The 17,980-nt window shown below is 39.2% G+C and overlaps 3 protein-coding genes across 5 annotated transcripts in view; 2 read left to right on the top strand and 1 right to left on the bottom strand.

Annotated features, from left to right (window-relative positions):
- Positions 1–3,583, top strand: part of MGAT4A (alpha-1,3-mannosyl-glycoprotein 4-beta-N-acetylglucosaminyltransferase A) — a 69,814-nt gene extending 66,231 nt beyond the window's left edge. For all 3 annotated transcript variants that reach the window (XM_048325291.1, XM_048325301.1, XM_048325312.1), the window contains exons 14-16: positions 2,181–2,247; positions 3,265–3,377; positions 3,535–3,583. In XM_048325291.1, coding sequence (XP_048181248.1) covers positions 2,181–2,247; positions 3,265–3,377; positions 3,535–3,561 — 207 coding nt within the window. In that variant the 3' untranslated portion in view covers positions 3,562–3,583. The remainder of the gene's footprint in view (positions 1–2,180; positions 2,248–3,264; positions 3,378–3,534) is intronic.
- Positions 3,584–9,202: 5,619 nt separating this feature from the next.
- Positions 9,203–14,254, bottom strand: UNC50 (unc-50 inner nuclear membrane RNA binding protein). The gene is made up of 6 exons (XM_048325326.1): positions 14,148–14,254; positions 13,153–13,436; positions 12,175–12,295; positions 10,200–10,339; positions 10,024–10,125; positions 9,203–9,509 (listed from the first exon to the last, which is right to left on the bottom strand). The coding sequence occupies exons 2-6, from the start codon at positions 13,430–13,432 to the stop codon at positions 9,373–9,375; spliced, it is 780 nt and encodes a 259-aa protein (XP_048181283.1). The 5' UTR covers positions 13,433–13,436; positions 14,148–14,254; the 3' UTR covers positions 9,203–9,372.
- A 23-nt stretch (positions 14,255–14,277) lies between these two features.
- On the top strand, positions 14,278–17,399 carry LOC125336608 (cytochrome c oxidase assembly factor 5). The gene is made up of 3 exons (XM_048325340.1): positions 14,278–14,478; positions 14,888–14,971; positions 17,107–17,399. The coding sequence occupies exons 1-3, from the start codon at positions 14,377–14,379 to the stop codon at positions 17,146–17,148; spliced, it is 228 nt and encodes a 75-aa protein (XP_048181297.1). The 5' UTR covers positions 14,278–14,376; the 3' UTR covers positions 17,149–17,399.
- The last annotated feature ends 581 nt before the right edge of the window (positions 17,400–17,980 follow it).

The raw sequence follows: 17,980 nt of genomic DNA, 5'->3' as shown, positions 1-17,980 counted from the left end.
GTCTTCTCCATTACAGGATAAAAGCAAAGTCTCTTTATTGACTTTTTTAACAGGGTGAGGAGACATAAATGCTTCTTTTAACTGTATGAACTTGATGTTTTGATGGTCTCATACTTTTCCTTCTTCTAAGTGGATATGTTCACAGAACACTATTGTAACTATTCAGATGTTCATTCAGGGTGCAGTCTGCACAAGTGCTGTTGGTAATTTGGAGGTGAAAAAGGTAATTTTCTTCTAGTTCATTGCTACTATTTAAAAAAAAAAATAGTCTTCCCTCTCCTGTGTATTTTGGGAAATGGGAAACCTAAATCAATCTGCTTTTTGATTTAGTAAGAAAGTCTTAGTTCAGGGATTGACACACATCCAAATCCATTAGATACTGAAATATGTAGATTGTTAAACAGAATTTGTACCGTTCCTCTGATTTCTGATTTTTTTCCCCCATAAATCAGTCAGTTTTACCACAGGAGAGCACTCCACTATCTAAAGTATATTCTTGTTTGAAGTCAGATGGTATGGGTTCTTTTTCTTCATCTAGGTATTACAGCTAACTACATATATCACAAAAGTCTGAGAGGATTATGATACTACTTCAGACAAGTTTATTTTATTTAGTATTAAAACAGCAAAGTATTTCTATCTTCTCCCATATATGTGGTATAGGAATCGTGAAATCTATGCCAAAATTGCCATGTGTTGAATCTTTTTTTTTTTTTCCACTTCCTTTTAATTTATTTTCTTAAAGTAAAGAATCATGGAGAAGTTCACATCTCCATTTTCCCAGTCTGCCTTCCTTGGAGCAGGCAAAAATAGGAAATTCTTAGTATTCCCAGACTTAAAAAGAAATTTGTTAGTTTAATTGTAATCATACAACATGACGTGTGATATTATAAGATCTGAGGGGTTTGTTTCCCAAGACCTCTGGAAATACATTCAACCGCAAAAACAGCAGCAGCCCTCATTTCATCTAAGCCCAAGATACAAGAATGCACAAGGTAATGAGCAAAAATGGCATCAGGCATCATCGTTTTTGGCTTTACTTGGCTGTTAAATGTCCATCAAACTGGAGCATCCCTTAAGGAAGTAATGCTACAGAGGTTGTATTGCTATTGATGCAATTTGTGGAAAAGGTAAACAGAAATTTCTGCAGCTGGCCTGTTCCTAAGCCACTGATGACAGCAGAAAATATTGCCAGTGGGAGGACAGCAGCTCCTGAGGGCCCTGTTTCTCCTCCCTGGACATCAGTAGAGCTAGAAGTCCATTCAGGTATTTTAACCCTGATCTTCCTTGAGTAGAATTCAGAAAAACAAAAAGCAACCCTTAGAAACCAGAGTGCCCCCAGACTGGATTTGCCTGGGACTCAAGCAGCACACTAAAAAAACCCTCAAGATAACCTGTAAGAAAAAACTTCCCCAAACACCCAAACAACAACAACAACAACAAAAGAAAACTAAAACACCTGTCCTCTAAATAAATAAAAAAAAATCCCGACCACTTTTTCAGCTGCCTCACTTCAAAACAGGGAAAAAAAAAAAACAAAACTGATCAATTTAATCTCTGTTTTGTCAAGCATTTTTAGTTAATTCCTGGGCAATTCTTGGAGTGGGTCTTTCAGTATTGGATCATGGTTGTAATTTTCAAGCTGTGTCTCAAGCTCTACTCTACTTTTTTTTTTGTGCTTATTAAAAAAATCCCCATCCATATTAGTGAGGCACTGATAATTGCAGTGCTTCCCTCACTGGTCTGATGCTTTCCATCTCAACCAAAGTCTTAGATCAAAAAGTAAGCTGCAAGTTTTCATTTGTCTGAGAGAAAGCTCTTGTTAAGTCGTAGAAAAACAAGGCAGGATCCTGCCTTTGCTTTTCTCCTACTGTGTATGCCAGTATCTGCTAAGTATTCTGTTCACAGGGCACTTACCATGCAAGTTACATGGGGCACTTGGAGTACTTCTTTTTTCTCCCTTGAAGCCAAGTATTGTTCAGTTCTGGAACACTGCTGCTCTTTCTTAATTTTTTTGTGTTGGCTTGTCTAAGGCTATAAATAACTATATTCCACGCTGGTTTTTAATTATTTGGAAAAAATGGATGCTGAATATATAAGAAAAGTGCACACACATTTGTCTTTCTCTGGCAAAGTCATATGTCAAAATAAATTATCTCATTTATGCTTTGTTGTTCCAGAATGAAGAACTGGTATTAAGCAAAGAAACCAAAGACAAACGCTTAGAGGATGGTTACTTCAGGATAGGTATGTAACAGTAGAAAAAAAAGTGTATTCTTACTATTGCAACTGTTAAAGACATCTTCATTAAAAGTAAAACAAACCTAAACCTGAGTTTTGATCACTCATTTTTGGGTATGTGACCCTGTAGGCTTTACTTAGTATTGTGTCCACTATTTCTTTTCAGAGACTGATGTACTAAACAGAGATCTCTTGTGACTCTTAGTTGTAGTGCAGCTACATCCAACTTTTCTGCCAGGACTGATCACCTGGATTATAGTAGAGGCATTTCCAGGTTGTGTAAGATCACCTCCTCTGTCCTGTGACTGCACAAGTACTTTGGTGTGAGCTGTGTGCTTGGCCTGGATGTGAATCCACCCTACAGACAATCAGCTGTCTCATTGTAGGATGAGACTGGCATTTCAACAGCCAAGTGGCTGTTGGGGAAGGTGCCTGGATACATGTTGTCAAGGAAGAGAAATTTAACTCATGGATTTTAATTAGTTGCTGGACACAGCTTGGGCAATCCTGTTATATTGGAAGCACATTTTTTGGTCATAATAAATTACAGTTGTTGTCTATATGGTTTAACTGTGAAGTCTAACTGGGCTTTTAAATTGAATTCTTACTCACCCTAATATAATTGAAGATGCTTTAAATAGGAATATGTTACACATTAATGATATTCCTTGTCCTTAATCCTCCTTGAAAACCCATAAGCCAAAGGCATCATGTTTAGTTCCATGATATTAAATGAATACCTGTGCCAAAATCTTCACAGAGTTTGAGGTGTCAATGCCTTTAGACAGTTTCAAAGCTTTTATTCTTGTGCAATCCTGTTCAGATTGGTGTGTGCTGATGATGTGCGCCATATTGTTTGCTGCTGCAGAACTGGATCTGATGTCAAAATCACTCACTGCCTTTTGTTTCAGGAATGATACTGGTTTCACCTGTGAATTATGATACTACAGATACATCTTCTGGATTTCATACTTCAGTTTGTTGAACAGGACTGAACTGAATGTACTTTTGCTTCTTTTGTAGGGAAGTTTGAGAATGGTGTAGCTGAAGGAACAGTTGACCCCAGCCTAAATCCTATTTCATCATTCCGGCTTTCAGTGATACAAAATTCAGCGGTGTGGGCAATTCTGAACGAGGTAAGAAGTGGTAGAACATTTGAAAACATAACTGGTGAATGGGAGATTTCTTCATTCTGTTTTGAAGCTCAGACTTTTGGCTAACACTAGTTACTTCTTATTACTCAGAAATGTAATACACTAAACCGTGACTTATGTTTTCTGATTTCTATTTCAGATTCATATTAAAAAGATTACAAACTGATCGTGGAAATCTGCTTTAGAGGGAAAAAAAAAAGAATCCTTGAAAACTCTTTCTATGAAATCTGACATCCTTAGCAAGTCACACATTGAAAATACTGAGCATGCACCTTATTCCAAATGTCATTCTTTTTCACTTGAACTCTACCTCTTGTGAAATCTACTGTAGATGAGAAGATTGTATTTACCCCTTCTTATCTGATCCATCCAGAAACTGATGCTCCACACTGATAACGTTCGTCCGAGGCCCAAGTTGTCCTCCACTGTAATGTGACTTTACCATCTTATGATTACAGAACCCTGCTACGCTTAACCTGTACTATTTTGATAGTATAGTAATATAGAGTTGTACATATTATTACATTCCTTGAAGAAGAAAAAAATATAATTATTGTTAAATAAGTTTTATGAAGGGGGTCCTTTCGGAGTTCCATTTATTTTCTATAACAAGAACCCTCTTTTATAGACTGTCAGGGATATATATTAAAAATGTTAGGGATATTTAATTTATTAAAATAATTTGAAAAGTACATATTTTTATGCAGTAAAATTTTAAATTGATATAGTTTTTTTATGAATTCTCTAGTTTAAGTTATCTTTCTACATTTTTCTTTGGAGATGCAAACATAAATTAATACCATGTTTCAAATATACTGCCATGTTTAAAAAAACAAGATTAAGTTTCTAAATTATGTAGTTTTATACACAGAATCTGAATGATGTTCAGAGGCATAAACAGAGTTCTGAAGAGCATTATTCCTTGGGGCTATGAAATTCCAGTATGTACAGTTTGTAGCCACATAAAAAGCATGTTGAAATGTCTTGTTTCATATTATGTACTAAATCTGCAGTGATTTTAGATTTGATTCCATTGCATTTTAGAATAATTTTTTTTTACTCCAGACCAGTTCTTTCTAAAAATATTTGTAAACATTCCTAGGCTGAACAAATTCATTTTCTGTACTGAAGAAAATCATTCTCCAGCTTTGCTTTGGAGTGACAAGAGGTTACCTTTTATCAAAAGAATGAACAGTAGATATATTTGACCTACAGAAGTCTCCTTTTAAAAAGTTCTGTTATTGCAGTGTTTACTTTGGACACATTAGTGAGTAGTTACAGTTTTTTTTCTTCCTTTGTTCAAGAACAAGGTCTTAGTTTGACTCCTTTATGGATCAGTATGGTAACTTGCACTAACTTTATAGTAGGAACTGAATTTGGCCTCAAGTTAGTACCCTGCCTTTTTGTTTCAAGGGAAACAGCAGTGATCTTAAATGAATCAGAAATTCAGTCAGGAACAGAACACGATCTGGACTACAATCAGAGTGGAATTGTTGCAGTACTAATGCTGCTGCTTTTCTTAAGAGTCTTTCTGCTTAGGTGCTTACGTGTAAGGACTCAGGCATGGCAAGATTTCAATTAGTCAGAAATGGCCTGGAAAAAGAGGCAGGAATTCCTTCCTTTAATAGGAATGAAGTACCTGACTGTCATTGGAGGGAGGCATCCACGCTGGCTTAGGTACTCTCAGTTGTGCTGTGAACCAGCCTACTGGAATTGACATTTCAAAACCTGGCCAGCTTTCTCTGTGGAAAAAACAACACTGCTACCCCCAACACAGAATCATAGAATCAGTTAAGTTGGAAAAGACCTTTAATGTCTTTGTGATCAGGGCACAGATGCACGAAACCTGTTGCATGCTCCCTGATCTAGAGCAGGGGTCTTGAATTCCCCATTAAAGTTCAGCTGATAGATTTGACCTCTTTCATGATATGTTTATAAGGAGCAGCCTAAACCTGCCTCTCTAGCACTGCAAGCCTTCACTGGGTTATAGCATCAACCTGTCTTCTCTTCTGCCTTGTTGGAGAATTGTGCCATAGCTTTGACAGTTTAGCAATATTCAAGTTGAAGAACTTAACTACTTCTACAGATTGTTGTACAGATTATCTGTGTTGTCTGGGGACACAGGAAGTCAAGATTTGTACACAGAGGTAAGACCTTCTCTTTAGACCGACTGGTGTAAGTTCAAGAAAAGTTAGATACCAGGCAGCCTTGTTTACTTTTCCTGATTGCATCAGGTGATGTAAATAAAATGCTACTTGGAAAGCTTGTGTTGCCCATAAAGACTGTGGGCATAAGCTAAGCACTGGTCACATAAATGGAGCTTATTCTTGGATTTTGGAATGTGGGTCACGAGGCTCTGAATCCTGTGTGACTTTTAGCCTATTGTGGTGCTACAGCCCTGTTGGTTCCCTGTATAATGCCCTGCCATCAAATTATCAACATGTGATGGCTTTTTATCACACATTAACTAGCAAAGGTCTCAGAAAAGTATTTAGGTTTTCTTCTCAGCTGAGTCTGTGAATGAATGCTGCAAGTTACTTAAACGAGGGTTATTTATTACAATCCAGACTGCGGAAATACATTAGATACTGCAGTTTCTTAATATAATTAGTTTTGCTGACAGTGACCTTTTCCATTTTTCCATGAGTCCAGAAGTTTACTGGTACCACTTGTTTAAGAACACTGTGTGCTTATTCTCAAAGCATCACTGTTCCTGTATTTCACAGCAGTTAAGATTAATCACTGTTAATATATTTAAATACATAGAATCTGTACCACGTTGACTGCAAGACTCTGGTTAGTAGTATATTTAGTTTTCAAAAACGTTCAGAAGAAATTTATCCAAGATAACAAATTAACTAGTGCATGGTAAAATGTGGGTTGTTTTCTAAAGATTGGTGCATTTTTATTACGTCGTAGTAGCAGGAGTTGAAAATATTCTGGGCTGCTTTAATATTTTCAATGTTTCTGAGCTTATAGGCTCTCTGGATAAATGTGCCACATTAATAAAAATTATATTTCATAGATCCAGGTAAATTCAGAGCTGGTGTAATCAGTTACTTCCGCAAATTTGCTTGGAAATTTTGCTGAGAAATAGAAAAAGCAAGGAAAATATTTTCTATCTTAATTATTTCTGCAGACAGCTATTTTGGGCTTTGTACCTTTAAATTCCAATTCCCGAGTCAGGCTAAAGTAGTGCAAGTCTCCTTCCTGGAAGTATAGTGAAGTAAGAACACTTGGGCTGTTTGGCTCATCAGCCTCTAGCCCGGGCACTCTTTGTGACTGGGCCTGCACCAGTGGGGCCGGTGTCTCCTGCACGTCTCCATTGTAAGGGACAGTATTACCATAAGAGATCTTAAACAGCATCTTAAGCCTATTACTGTTTTGGGGGAGTTTTTCCCTACATGTATTCAGTTTCAAGTTATTTTTGTTGTGACCTTAAAAATCCCCTTGAGACCGCTGAATCTTACAGTTATCCAATAATGGAAAGTGTTTCAAAATGAACTGCACTATCCTATGCTCCTGTTAGCTCATTCTGATGCTGTTAAAGCTTCAGAAAAGCAAATTTTTGTGAAATCAAAGGCATAGCCAGAAACCTTCATTATCTGGGCAAATGAACTTCTTACACTGGATGCCAAACAGACTGGCTGATGCTAACACTTGCTTTTCTGAGCTGATAAGGATTGCTTGGGACCAAGGAAACACAAGACTGTCAGTATAATCTTGCTTTGCTCATTCAGTGGGTCATCCTACTGAAAACTTTGTAAATAATGTGAACAGGATGTGATAATTAAAGAGTGTTTCTAAAGCACTGTATAAAGCTTTGAGCTTTTGCAGGCATCTCAACTGTGTGTTTTCATTGATGGAAAAAATTCCTATAGATATATTCATTTTTTCTGTACTTAATGATGGCTTAGAAAAATTCAGATAGATGTGATTCATGGACCCAGAAAAGACTGGAGTCTTCTGTTGTATCACTGCTTGTCTAGCTGTTTCAAAGCAGTTTTTAAATACCTTGAGTCAGATTAGAGCAAAGCAATTTATACTTCGCCTGTGTGAAACACAGTTCCTTGAATGACCTGGAGTTAATTAGTCTTTGGAAAAATTAAACAACTGTGTAACAGTTTCCTTCTTTCTTTTTTTTTTCCCCAAATATATTATAATTTCAGTAATCTCTGTATTTTTTTGGAAATATTTCCTCCAGATGAAGTATCCTAGTAATTTGTAGTTCGCCTCCAACTTGGAAAGTATTATTTTAGTCTTGTGGGGGAAAAGAAAAATGGAATCTTTTCCAACCTTGCTCCCCTAAAATAGGAAGGATGTATTCTGAAAAAGCTAGAACAAGTAACTGTAGCTAGAAAGGGGAAAAAAGAAGTCCTTGTGTTTTTAAATCATCTTTACAATCACCAGCATAAGGCTGAAAAGCTATTAAACAACTGGTGTTTTCAGGCTAGCATGGATTGCTGATGTAAAACACACAGCCCATGGAGACCTGGTGAATTAGTCCTTGAGTGTCACCTTTCCGACCTTAGTGGTCACTAAAGGGTTTTGCTGATTTCTGCTGTGAACAGTGAGCTACTGGAAGTTAAAGTAGCTTAATCTTGAGAATGATGAAACCTTCTTTCCATGGGAAAAACTTCGATATTTCTAAAGGGACGGTACACAGGCCCTGAGTCCTTCAATGGTATCACATCACAGGGCACTAAATATGAAGTATTTTTTACTGTTGAACTGAAGTGGGTGATCACTGATGCTAGGATTCCTGTTAGGGAAAAGATGTACAGTTAGGCTGCAGCTGCCTGCAGGACAGGAGCTCGTGCTGTTAGCCAGGGACGGAGCAGATCCTGACCGGAATCCTTCACCTTCCATGGATCAGCAGTTCAGTGGCTTTCCTTGTTTAAAGGAGAACATTGCTCAGTATCTGCTGAGAGGGAAACATGAATCTCTTCAAGCCTTAACAGTGGCTGAAACACACAGTACTGTAAGATGCACTGCCAGCATATTTGGTATTTTAAGATAAATTATAGTTTTTCCTTAGAGATCAGATTCTAGTATTGAAATTGTCTTACTGTAACCAGTTTACTCTTGTGTTGTTTTGGAAACTGAATCCTAGTGCTCATGTTTCATGCTGAACACTGCATTGGAAAGCTGTCATCTTCACTTTCCATAAGGTATTGTTTGTAATGGTCAGTTTATACTTCTGCCTTGTGGACTTCACAGCTGCAGGCATTGCCATGAGCCCACCCTTGTAGCCAAACCAACTTGTACTTCCCTTCCATGTTCATTGACCTGCCACTCCGAATGGTGGATGTAGTAATACCCACCGGACTGCTAGAGATTGGGTTTAAAAACTTGCTGCTATCTTTGGAAACCTGATAAAGGTCATGTTAATTGTGCCTTTCATCACTGTTTTTTCTGTGTGCCAGAATTGTCCATGTATATTTGAAGTAGTCACTAAAGTGAATCTGTTCTCACAATTTTTCATACAAGGAGAGGACAGATCTCTTGTCTCCTGTCCTCTCTCTGTATCTAGAGACAGTTGTTGCTTTACCATCGCAACACTATTAAGATCTATACTTTCACACAGTCCCAGGGCAAAGTATTCCAGTATTACTCTTCAATAAAACTGCTATTTGATGTCACTTAAACCCCTCATAATGTAGAGCTTATGCCAGTATGTGCAAAGTATCTGCAGTAAGAGTTATGCTACATAGACTTGTTGCAGTTAAATTTAAGCTACAGAAACATACAAGTAACTTGTTTTTAGGAATGTACTGCGAAAGTATTTGAACAAAATTGCTAACATGTTTACTGTTGTAAATATTTTAATAAAAAAGGACACTTCAAACTTTTTTACACAGTTATCTACAATAAAGAGAAATTTACAACCATTTACAAAATGTTCCTAATTTTTTCTTTACTGTCAAAATGGCTACGGTAGAAACAAAATAAACATTAGATACATGAAGTCCTGGTTTTATTTCACTCTGTATTTATAAAAGGAACAAAGCATCTTGGTGAAGTTCCATCCGCATGCTAATGAGATCAAATAGAGCATGATGAGAAGTGCAAATGGATACAAAAGAATGGCTGTGTTCTTCAAAAAGGGCAACGCTGAAACAGAAGCAATATTGAAGCAAGTATAAAGTAGTGCTCTTTAAAAATGTGCTTCATGTAGAGTAGCTTTGGGGCAAGGCAGCAATAAAAAATAGTTCTGCTCTGTTGTCCTCCTCTGACATCTCTGCCCTGCAAGTCCTATTGTTATCACAAAATGCTTTGGGGAACTGTTTTACCTAAAACTATGGTCTTAAACTCATCACAGAATTTTTATCTAATGCAAACATCTTCAAGTGGATTTACAGAGGAACAAGAAAACCAAGTTGTGGTGCTACAGGTCTAACAAAAGAAGGTGAGGTGGAGAATATAAATTCTTTGGTTAATATGTCCACCCACCTGCAACCATGGATTGGTACATTTCTGTCCAACTTCATTTACCACAAAGAAATAATTACTTCAACATTTAGCTAAGCCTCTGCTTTACAAATAATATGCTAAGATCAAATCAATAGCCTGAAAACATGCTCTTCTTTTTAGTCAAACAAATACAAAATAAGTTGATGTTACTCACCACTGTATCCTAGGAATGTCACGTAGATGTAATAGCCGATTGCAATCAGCCATAACGTATTCCCAACAAAATACCCAATGACAGAATCAGATATGATGACATCTGCAAGAGATAACTGCTTTCAGCTGTTTTGATAGTGTACCATTTTGAAGCAGAGCTCAAAGTATTCTACTTACAGTTGATGAAGAACAGCTGGATAAAATGCAGAATGACTAGAAGTGGGTAAAAAGCATTCAGATGTACATCAAAGGCATATCCCCACTCCACATCATAATCTCTGTTCTGCTGCTTCACTAAGTACTTATTTGAAATGAACCTACATGAAAAGATATTTGAGACTGTTGTTAATATGAAGCTATAAAGCTGACTGACAAAACATAGGTTTGATGTAGTAAGTTGTATGTGATCCCAACTCTCCACCACAAAGTTTCTGCTGTCTGGGAGAAAAAACATGCAAGAATCATGCAGACCAGACTACGGTTAAAATGGTTTTGTTAAAACTATCATCACATCCCCTGCATGCTACAGGCAGCTGAAATACCCTGCGGGTAATACAGAAACAAAACTCTTTATAAAGAAGAGATCAGTGCTACAATTTATCAGTGCAGCCACAAGCTCATTCTCTCTGTACACACAGGGAGATGACCAGTGAAGTGCTTGTACAGGATCAGCACACCTCACACAGAGATGGTTTATTTCATCTCTACAGAACTGATGCACTGCAAGGACAGGAGGAGGCCAGGAGAGTGGTCATAACGTGCCTGTTCTTACTGAAAAGAAGTGCAAAATGCAATGTGCACTGCCCAGTATTACAGGCTACTGAATGAACCTCAAGGCTCTTTCCTTCAGCTTAAGTTCTGCTGACATCAAAATATTTATCCCATTTAGAAGAGGAACAAGAAGTCAATAGATGCTCAGAAATAAGAGACCAGAGTTTTCATGGAAGCTTCCTCTGACCTACTCTTCGTGCCAAGGGTGGGGTTGCGAAGAGGCAGAGCCTGGGTGCAAGGTGAGGAGAGGTGAGGCAAGAAGGGGTTTAGACTCATTAGGAATGGGGGGAGCTTTTGGGAAAAAAGGTGAGCCTGTACTGGAAGAAAGGACTTGAACCAAACTTGAGCCAGGTGACTGGTATTGAGGCTGATTAAAAGACAGAGGAAAATTAGCAGATGCTGAAGTCTTCATGGCTTAGGAGACTGCATCCTGAAGCACAAATTGCTGAGGATGGTGGCAGGGAGCATCACTATAAGCTCTAGCCCAAGCAATTTATGGGTTGCTGTCCCAGACAGGAGCATAGGTCAGGTGGACCTTTCATCTATCAGTTATATTTCTTTTATGTGCCTCATTCTCAATTTTGCAATTACAAGCAGGAGTTCCTGAGGCCACTGTCAGGATCTATCCCTTTTCCAACTATCATCACTTTAAGATGTCAGCTCCATCACTAAGAACTCTTAAATGCCCTTGCTTTCTGAAGTTCCTTGTAAAATAAAAGTTCTTTCTTTGGTGCCCTCCCCTTGCCCCAGAAACACAGGCTTCCTGTCACTTCATGGTTCCCTCACTGCTGCAGGACACATCTATGGTGCTGATGAGGCCTGGGTTGTGAAATGACCTGCTCCTGCCTCTCTACTTCTGCAAGTCTCTGGACAGTAGAGGATAAAACTAGCAGCAACTACCAACAAAGCAAAAAGCTGCCAAGCACAAGACAGAACAGATGTGGCTGTAGTGGCACTAGCTACAATCTTCAGCAAGAAGCACGGGCCATGTGTATATCGCCCTACATAAACAGAATCATCCTCAGGCTCATGCTACGTGACTTTTTCACTCATTATTTTGATTAAACAGCTTTTTTTTTTTTAACCACCTTTTTTTTAATTGGCATTACTACTGAACCAGCTCAAGAAGAAAGAAAAAAAGCTGGAATGTTCATCATAATACAGACCTTCTGACCATTTATCTTTGTAGGAAATAGTAAAGAAAGAGGTGTGTTCTTTTTTAAGGTATCATTTTGAAACAATTACTACAACAGCATAAAACCTATGGTCAATACCTGTGTATAAGTTTACCCCAAGAAAGAACCAAGTGTCTCATAAACAGCAGAGGACTCTCTGTGTCTGAACAGCAATAGTGAATTTGGCTTCAGAAATCACTACTTACCACATTAGAGTTGCAATCAGGAGGCCAACGCCTACGCAGTCTATGAATACAACCCAAAGTAGCAGTTTTATTGTTTCAAAAAAACCCATGTCCAGCACAAATCCAAATCCTACAGTAGACACTGAAAGCAGAGAAAGATTATTAAAGTCAGCTGTGGAAAAGAAAGCATCAGATCTTAAACTGATGGGGGTTTTTTTGAGCATCCTGTTACAAAATCTCCAGTTTCCTTTTTATTTTTCCCCTGAGATTTTCAGTCCAACAGCTCACTTTTTTCCACCAAAAACTAGATATAATGCAATTTATTCATAATATGAATGCTCATCTGTACTTGGGTCTAATTGTAATGCTCCACCCAAACTATTTTTTTTTAAATTCACACAATGCTACAATAGAACATTGTTTTATAAAAGTTCCTTGTTAACCCAAACCACATGTGTAATTCTATTTCAGTTAAGAGTTTTTCTATTACAAACAGCAATACACTATTTAATAGAAGGCAACTGAGACAATACTTATTTAATTTGTAGTTCAGTCATTTATATGAGCTCCTTTTTTTATTGCTTTATTCTGCAATATACAGAATCTCATCAGGGCCTTTATGGTAAAAACAGTGTTTTATCCGTAATATTCAGGTAAACCAAATATTCAGTATTTTTTAACAAAAACACTGCCGTGTGGCATAGGGTTTTCTTACTGTCTGTAAAGTTACAGTGAACTATGCAGTTTTAAATGCAACAAAAAATGAGTTGCAACAGAGAGATCAATTCAAAACTGCAGAGTACTACTTAAGCCTACTCTGATTTCTACTTCCCACCTTAACTTCAAAAAGGCTAGGCCTTTTTCTTCTGTTCTACTTTGATTAAAAGATCATCCATAAAAATTGGCCTTTTCTCTGTGTGTGTTACTAGAAGGAAAATAAACATTCATCCCTAAACTTTCCCTCCCTCTTCCTTATGCTGTCTGTTCTCCTGCACTCACCACAGAGCCAGATACTGAGCAGCACTAGGAAAGCAGGATCATCTCTCGCCCATTGGTCCTTTGTCTGTTTTCTGTAGTGAAAGTTCCTGTACACCCTCTGGGGCGACGTGAACAGGTAAAGCATCTGCCAAAGCGCAAACTCGAAGTCCATCTGCCGGAAGTGGAAGAGCCTCCGGAGGTACTTGTAGCGTTTTGCTCCGGCCGTGTGCCTCGCAGCATCTCGGGGGCTCAGCACACCATTGCCCTGGCTCCCAGAATTAACCAGTGTGGTTGGCAGCATCTTGCTAAAGAAGGAATTTCAGAAGATGTATTTGATTTTGCACATAATAAAGGCTACAAATAAAATCACGTGACGAAGGCCACAATGCTGAAGTGACAAAAACTGAGCACAAGTATAAACAATGACATTTGCTGGAGCAAGTCCAGAGGAGGCCATGGAGTTGACAGGAGGCCTGGACAACCTCCCTTATGAAGACAGGCTGAGAAAGCTGGGGCAATTCAGCCCTAGAGAGAGAAGAGAAGGTTGCGTGGAGGCCTCCTAGCACCTTCCAGTATCTGAAGGGGGAAAACAGGGAACCTGGGATACTTAATCAGGAACTGTAGCGATAGGACAAGGAGTAATGGGTACAAATTGAAACAGGGGAAGTTTAGGTTAGATATAAGGAAGAAATTCTTTACTGTGGGGGTGGTGAGGCACTGGCACAGGCTGCCCAGGAGGCTGTGGATGCCCCAACCCTGGCAGCGTTCAAGGCCAGTTTAGATGGGGCTTAGAACAACCTGGTCTAGTGGGAGGCATCCCTGCCCATGGTGGGGGGATTGGAACCAGATGATCTTTACGGTACCTTCCAGTCCCTAACAGTGTACGATTCCGTGACTTAGGAGCGGCCCAGCCGTCGCTGCTGACAAACACCCGCCCCCCCTCAGCGGGGCCCGCGTTCAGCGCCGGGCCGGGCAGCGCCGCAACCCCGAGCCCCGCCCCGCGCTAAGGGTCTCACCTGCTGCCCCGGTCCGCAGCGCGACCCCCGCCCCGCCCGGCACCGCCACCACGGCCGCGCCCCGCAGCCTTCCGGCACCGTCCGCGGCGCAGGCGCTCGGGATCCTTCCCGGAGCCGCCCCGTCCCTTCCTGCCCCCGCCGGAAGCGGCCGCAGCGCTGGGGATGGAGGCCGCGGCTGGCGGTGGCCGCGGGGCGGGCGGCAGCGGGGCGTAGCGCCGGGCTCGCCGCCATGCCCAAGTACTACGAGGATAAGGAGGAGGACGGGCGCGCCTGCGGCGGCGTGAGAGAGGACCTGCGGCAGTGCCTCCTGGAGAGCCCCTGCGTCCTGCAGGTGAGCGCGGTTGCCCTCCCGGGGCAGGCACCCGCACGTCGCTTTTTTACGGCCTCTTACCTCGTTTTTGCAGCAGCTTAGGGAATTACAGCTGAGAGGAGAGTGCAAGTCACCATACCGAAGCGAAATCCCCAGTGAACTTCTCTGAAGTTGGAACTAAATGATCCTCAAAGGCCCCTTCCAACCCAAATCAGCTCAGTTGACCAGAGCGTGGTGCTAATAACGCCAAGGTCGTGGGTCCGATTCCTGTATTGGCCTTCCCTTAAGAGTTGGACTAGATAATCCTTGTGGGTGCCTTCCAACTCAGAATATTCGGCAACTCTGTTCTATCATTCTGTGAAGTATTTTGATGTCTCTTTGACGAGCTGTAGAAATCAAAATTTTAATCACTTCTTTTTTCATCTACTAGGAAAACAAAAGCCCTAAACAATGCTTGAGGGAAGGACACTGTAGGAGTTTGCAAGTGACATTCTTTGCATGCAAAAGATCAATGGTAAGCGTGATGCATCTTCTGCTACTGGCCTGGATGTTTCCTGTCCTTTTCCCCCTCTTTTGAAGGAAAACACTATTTCAGTAAGGCAGGTGTCATTAAGCAGAACAGCTCTTGCCTTTGAATCCTGATTAAATTATGGGTGTTGTACTCAGTTCTCATGAAGAAGCTGGAGAGTAGGAGAAATTGAAAAAAAGGCATGTTTAGATTGCCTTAGGCTTAGAATGTCACAGGTAACAGTGAGGTAGGTATTTTCACTATTGTTTTTAGTAAAGTTTTGTGTTAAAAAGTAGTAGTAGATCAGGTAATTGGAAGAATATCAACAAATTATTTCTTGTCTGTAAGGTCATTGAAAAGCATCTATATAGAGAACGTTTCAATGAAATGAAGTGAGACTTTTACTATTGAAACAGGATCTTGCATTGAGTTCATATTTAATCATTAATTTTCTTGGAGTCCTAGAATTCATGATAAATAACAGTTTGTGTTTTTATATGATGAAGTTTCCCATAGGGTAATGACTAGTAATTTTTAAAATTGTAATTAGATAAAGTTTTCCCTATTTTGATTGGAGTTTCTTGTCCAGAGTTTTTTTGCTTGTGTTTCCATAACATTTAAAACATATTTAAGATGCGGTAAAGATGGCATTCAAACTTTCTAAGCATGGGAAGTGCAGGGCTTATTTATATTTTTAGCTGATGTGATACATAATGAAGAATGTACAGCTGAAATGGTACCTTAAATTTTTCTTCCATTTTGTATTAGTCATAGCAGCTTTTGTACCTCTCCTATATGAACCATAATAATCCACAAAGTGACAAATTATTATTTCTGTGGATGGGAAAATGCTGTGTATTCAAAGTTTGAAATACCTCCGTAAAGCTGCAGTAGCAACATATGTATCTCCCGGTGATGTGCCTGTATTTTGCTGTCTATGGATTGTTAAGGGAGCCTAATGAAACTAAGTTTCTAGCTACATGTCTCCAGTCATGCAGGAAGAAGCCTGGCTCTTAAATGATTTTATTTAACTCTCCCAAATTTTAAGGCTGATGAGTGATGTTTTTCTTGTCCTGTTAATTCTGTAAATTTCAATAATCATGCTCAGTCAAATTTGTTATTTGTTATAATAGTGAAACTTAAAGAGTGTGCAAAACCACGTTAGATGCTAAAAGCAGATACAATTTACAGTATGCTAAAATCATCAGGGGTTTTGCCTAGATGCTGTTTTCTTTTCAAGGAAGGAGAAAGTCTTACCGGAGGAGTAAATTTTAGTGCACTTGACATGTCGAAGTAGGGCCAAAGTTTAAAGTGAAAGCTGCTTGGTTATTGGACAAGCTGTGTCATCATGAGTCTAGCTCTTTACAAATTTTGCTGCAGTTCTGAATTCTGGAAGGTTGGTTAATGGTGGTAGAAGAAACCTTCTCAGTCTAATATCAGAATATGGCTGAGTTGCAATCTATTACTGCCATCTTCAAGACTGGCTATCTAAATTCAAAAGATTTCTCCCAAGATCAAAGTATGTTTTTCTGCTGCATTGAGAAAGAACTTGCAGTTTAGCTTCTGTAAGTTCTGTGGCTTTTATTTTAGCTTTACATTCATCTTCAGCCTTTCATGAAATGCTTTTCCTGTAATTGCCAAGAATAAACTTGCAGATTTTACAAGCTGAATATTATTTCTGTTTTTACTGATTTATTTCTATTTTTTCCAGAAACTTTGTATATTTAAGTTATCCCTCTCCTCACAGACATTTACAGTGACTCCCACTTAAACCAAATCTGAATTTTCCTCCTTCAGTTTATCAGTTACATTTGTAAAGCTGATCTAAGCAGAGTTACACTACTTTGTTTTTTATGTATTCCTTTCTATCCTACTTTGCTGCTCTGTCATTTATGTTGTTAGATTGTTTATTTCAGAATGCACAGGAAGCTTATCACATAATTTTCATTTTGTGTGAGGTTTAAGATCATATAATGTCTCTTTCATTGGAATCCCCTGTAGCTTGTTGGCTGTATCACTAGTTTTCTTCAGCTTTCTTCTGGCCTTTGTTCTGATGGTACAAAGTGCCAAGGTAGCACGAACACTCAACAATACTTCTTTTGGAAAATACCTGCTCTTAATATATTGACTTCAATTTTCAGTTGGATACCAGGGCAAGATTCAGAGGAAGGAAGGGATACTGAAGTCCTCATCAAGAGACCTAGCCATGGGAATTCGGGGTTCATCAACTCTCTACACAAACCAGGGATTAAAGTAAGAAGATGGTACCTGCTGCATCCTTTCATGCAGTGTTTTCGTGGAAGGTATCTGCTCCTGAGTATTCCAACAGATTGACCTCAATGTGCATTTAAATGTTAAAAAGAAGGCAAGCATAAAGCTGCAACTTCTGGGTACTTGTTATGTAATTACAATAAAAATGTGAAATCCAGAACAAGCTGCAGAGTGTCATTCTGTTTTGAAGTGGTCTTTTGTGACTTTACTGTAAATTCTGATCATCTTTTACTATTAGAAATAATACAAGGTATGGAACTGAGAGTTCACTTGATGTGTTGAGGAAGAGTTTCGTTAGTAGATGGGTATTTCAAATGGTTCCTCAGAACAGAACTGTTTTCAGAGATGAGGAGTTGACCAAGGTTGTAAAATGTGTGTGCAAGCTGCTTCCTCTCCAGTAGGTTTTCTACCCAATTAATCTGTAATAGATGGGAATGGTAATGTTTTTCAGTCCCCCACTGGTAAGGAAGTGGGATTTATGGGAGTAAGAAGCATTATGTAGTGCTAAAACCATGACTGTGGTCAATGTTAACTGGTTCTGTTTAAGAACTGTTTTTCCAGAGGAACATTTCCTTTTTCTTCCTCCAGTGTCCCTGCCTCTACAAGCCTTTAAGAAATAAATGTAGTGTAACTCTTACACGTGGAAACTCAAATAACTTCAGACAAGCTGATTAGAAAGAAGATGAGGAAATACTGAGAGAGGAGAGAGCTGTAGTAACTTCTTTTCTTGGCTGAAGCTTATAG

Source organism: Corvus hawaiiensis, chromosome 2 (genome assembly GCF_020740725.1).
Source record: "Corvus hawaiiensis isolate bCorHaw1 chromosome 2, bCorHaw1.pri.cur, whole genome shotgun sequence".
Taxonomy (NCBI): Eukaryota; Metazoa; Chordata; class Aves; order Passeriformes; family Corvidae; genus Corvus; species Corvus hawaiiensis.
The sequence above is the reverse complement of the archived record's forward strand: the minus strand, read 5'-3'. Positions and strand labels throughout refer to the sequence as shown.

What these genes read in the sequence shown, in the direction of transcription:
- UNC50 (XM_048325326.1), bottom strand. Translation starts at nt 13,432, where the DNA reads ATGCTGCCAACCACACTGGTTAATTCTGGGAGCCAGGGCAATGGTGTG. An exon ending in CCAGCTGTTCTTCATCAACT is followed by an intron (nt 10,126 to 10,199) that starts GTAAGTAGAATA and finishes TATCTCTTGCAG; the next exon opens with ATGTCATCATATCTGATTCT. An exon ending in GACATTCCTAGGATACAGTG is followed by an intron (nt 9,510 to 10,023) that starts GTGAGTAACATC and finishes CTTCTGTTTCAG; the next exon opens with CGTTGCCCTTTTTGAAGAAC.
- LOC125336608 (XM_048325340.1), top strand. Translation starts at nt 14,377, where the DNA reads ATGCCCAAGTACTACGAGGATAAGGAGGAGGACGGGCGCGCCTGCGGC. An exon ending in AGAGCCCCTGCGTCCTGCAG is followed by an intron (nt 14,479 to 14,887) that starts GTGAGCGCGGTT and finishes TTCATCTACTAG; the next exon opens with GAAAACAAAAGCCCTAAACA. An exon ending in TTGCATGCAAAAGATCAATG is followed by an intron (nt 14,972 to 17,106) that starts GTAAGCGTGATG and finishes TTCAATTTTCAG; the next exon opens with TTGGATACCAGGGCAAGATT.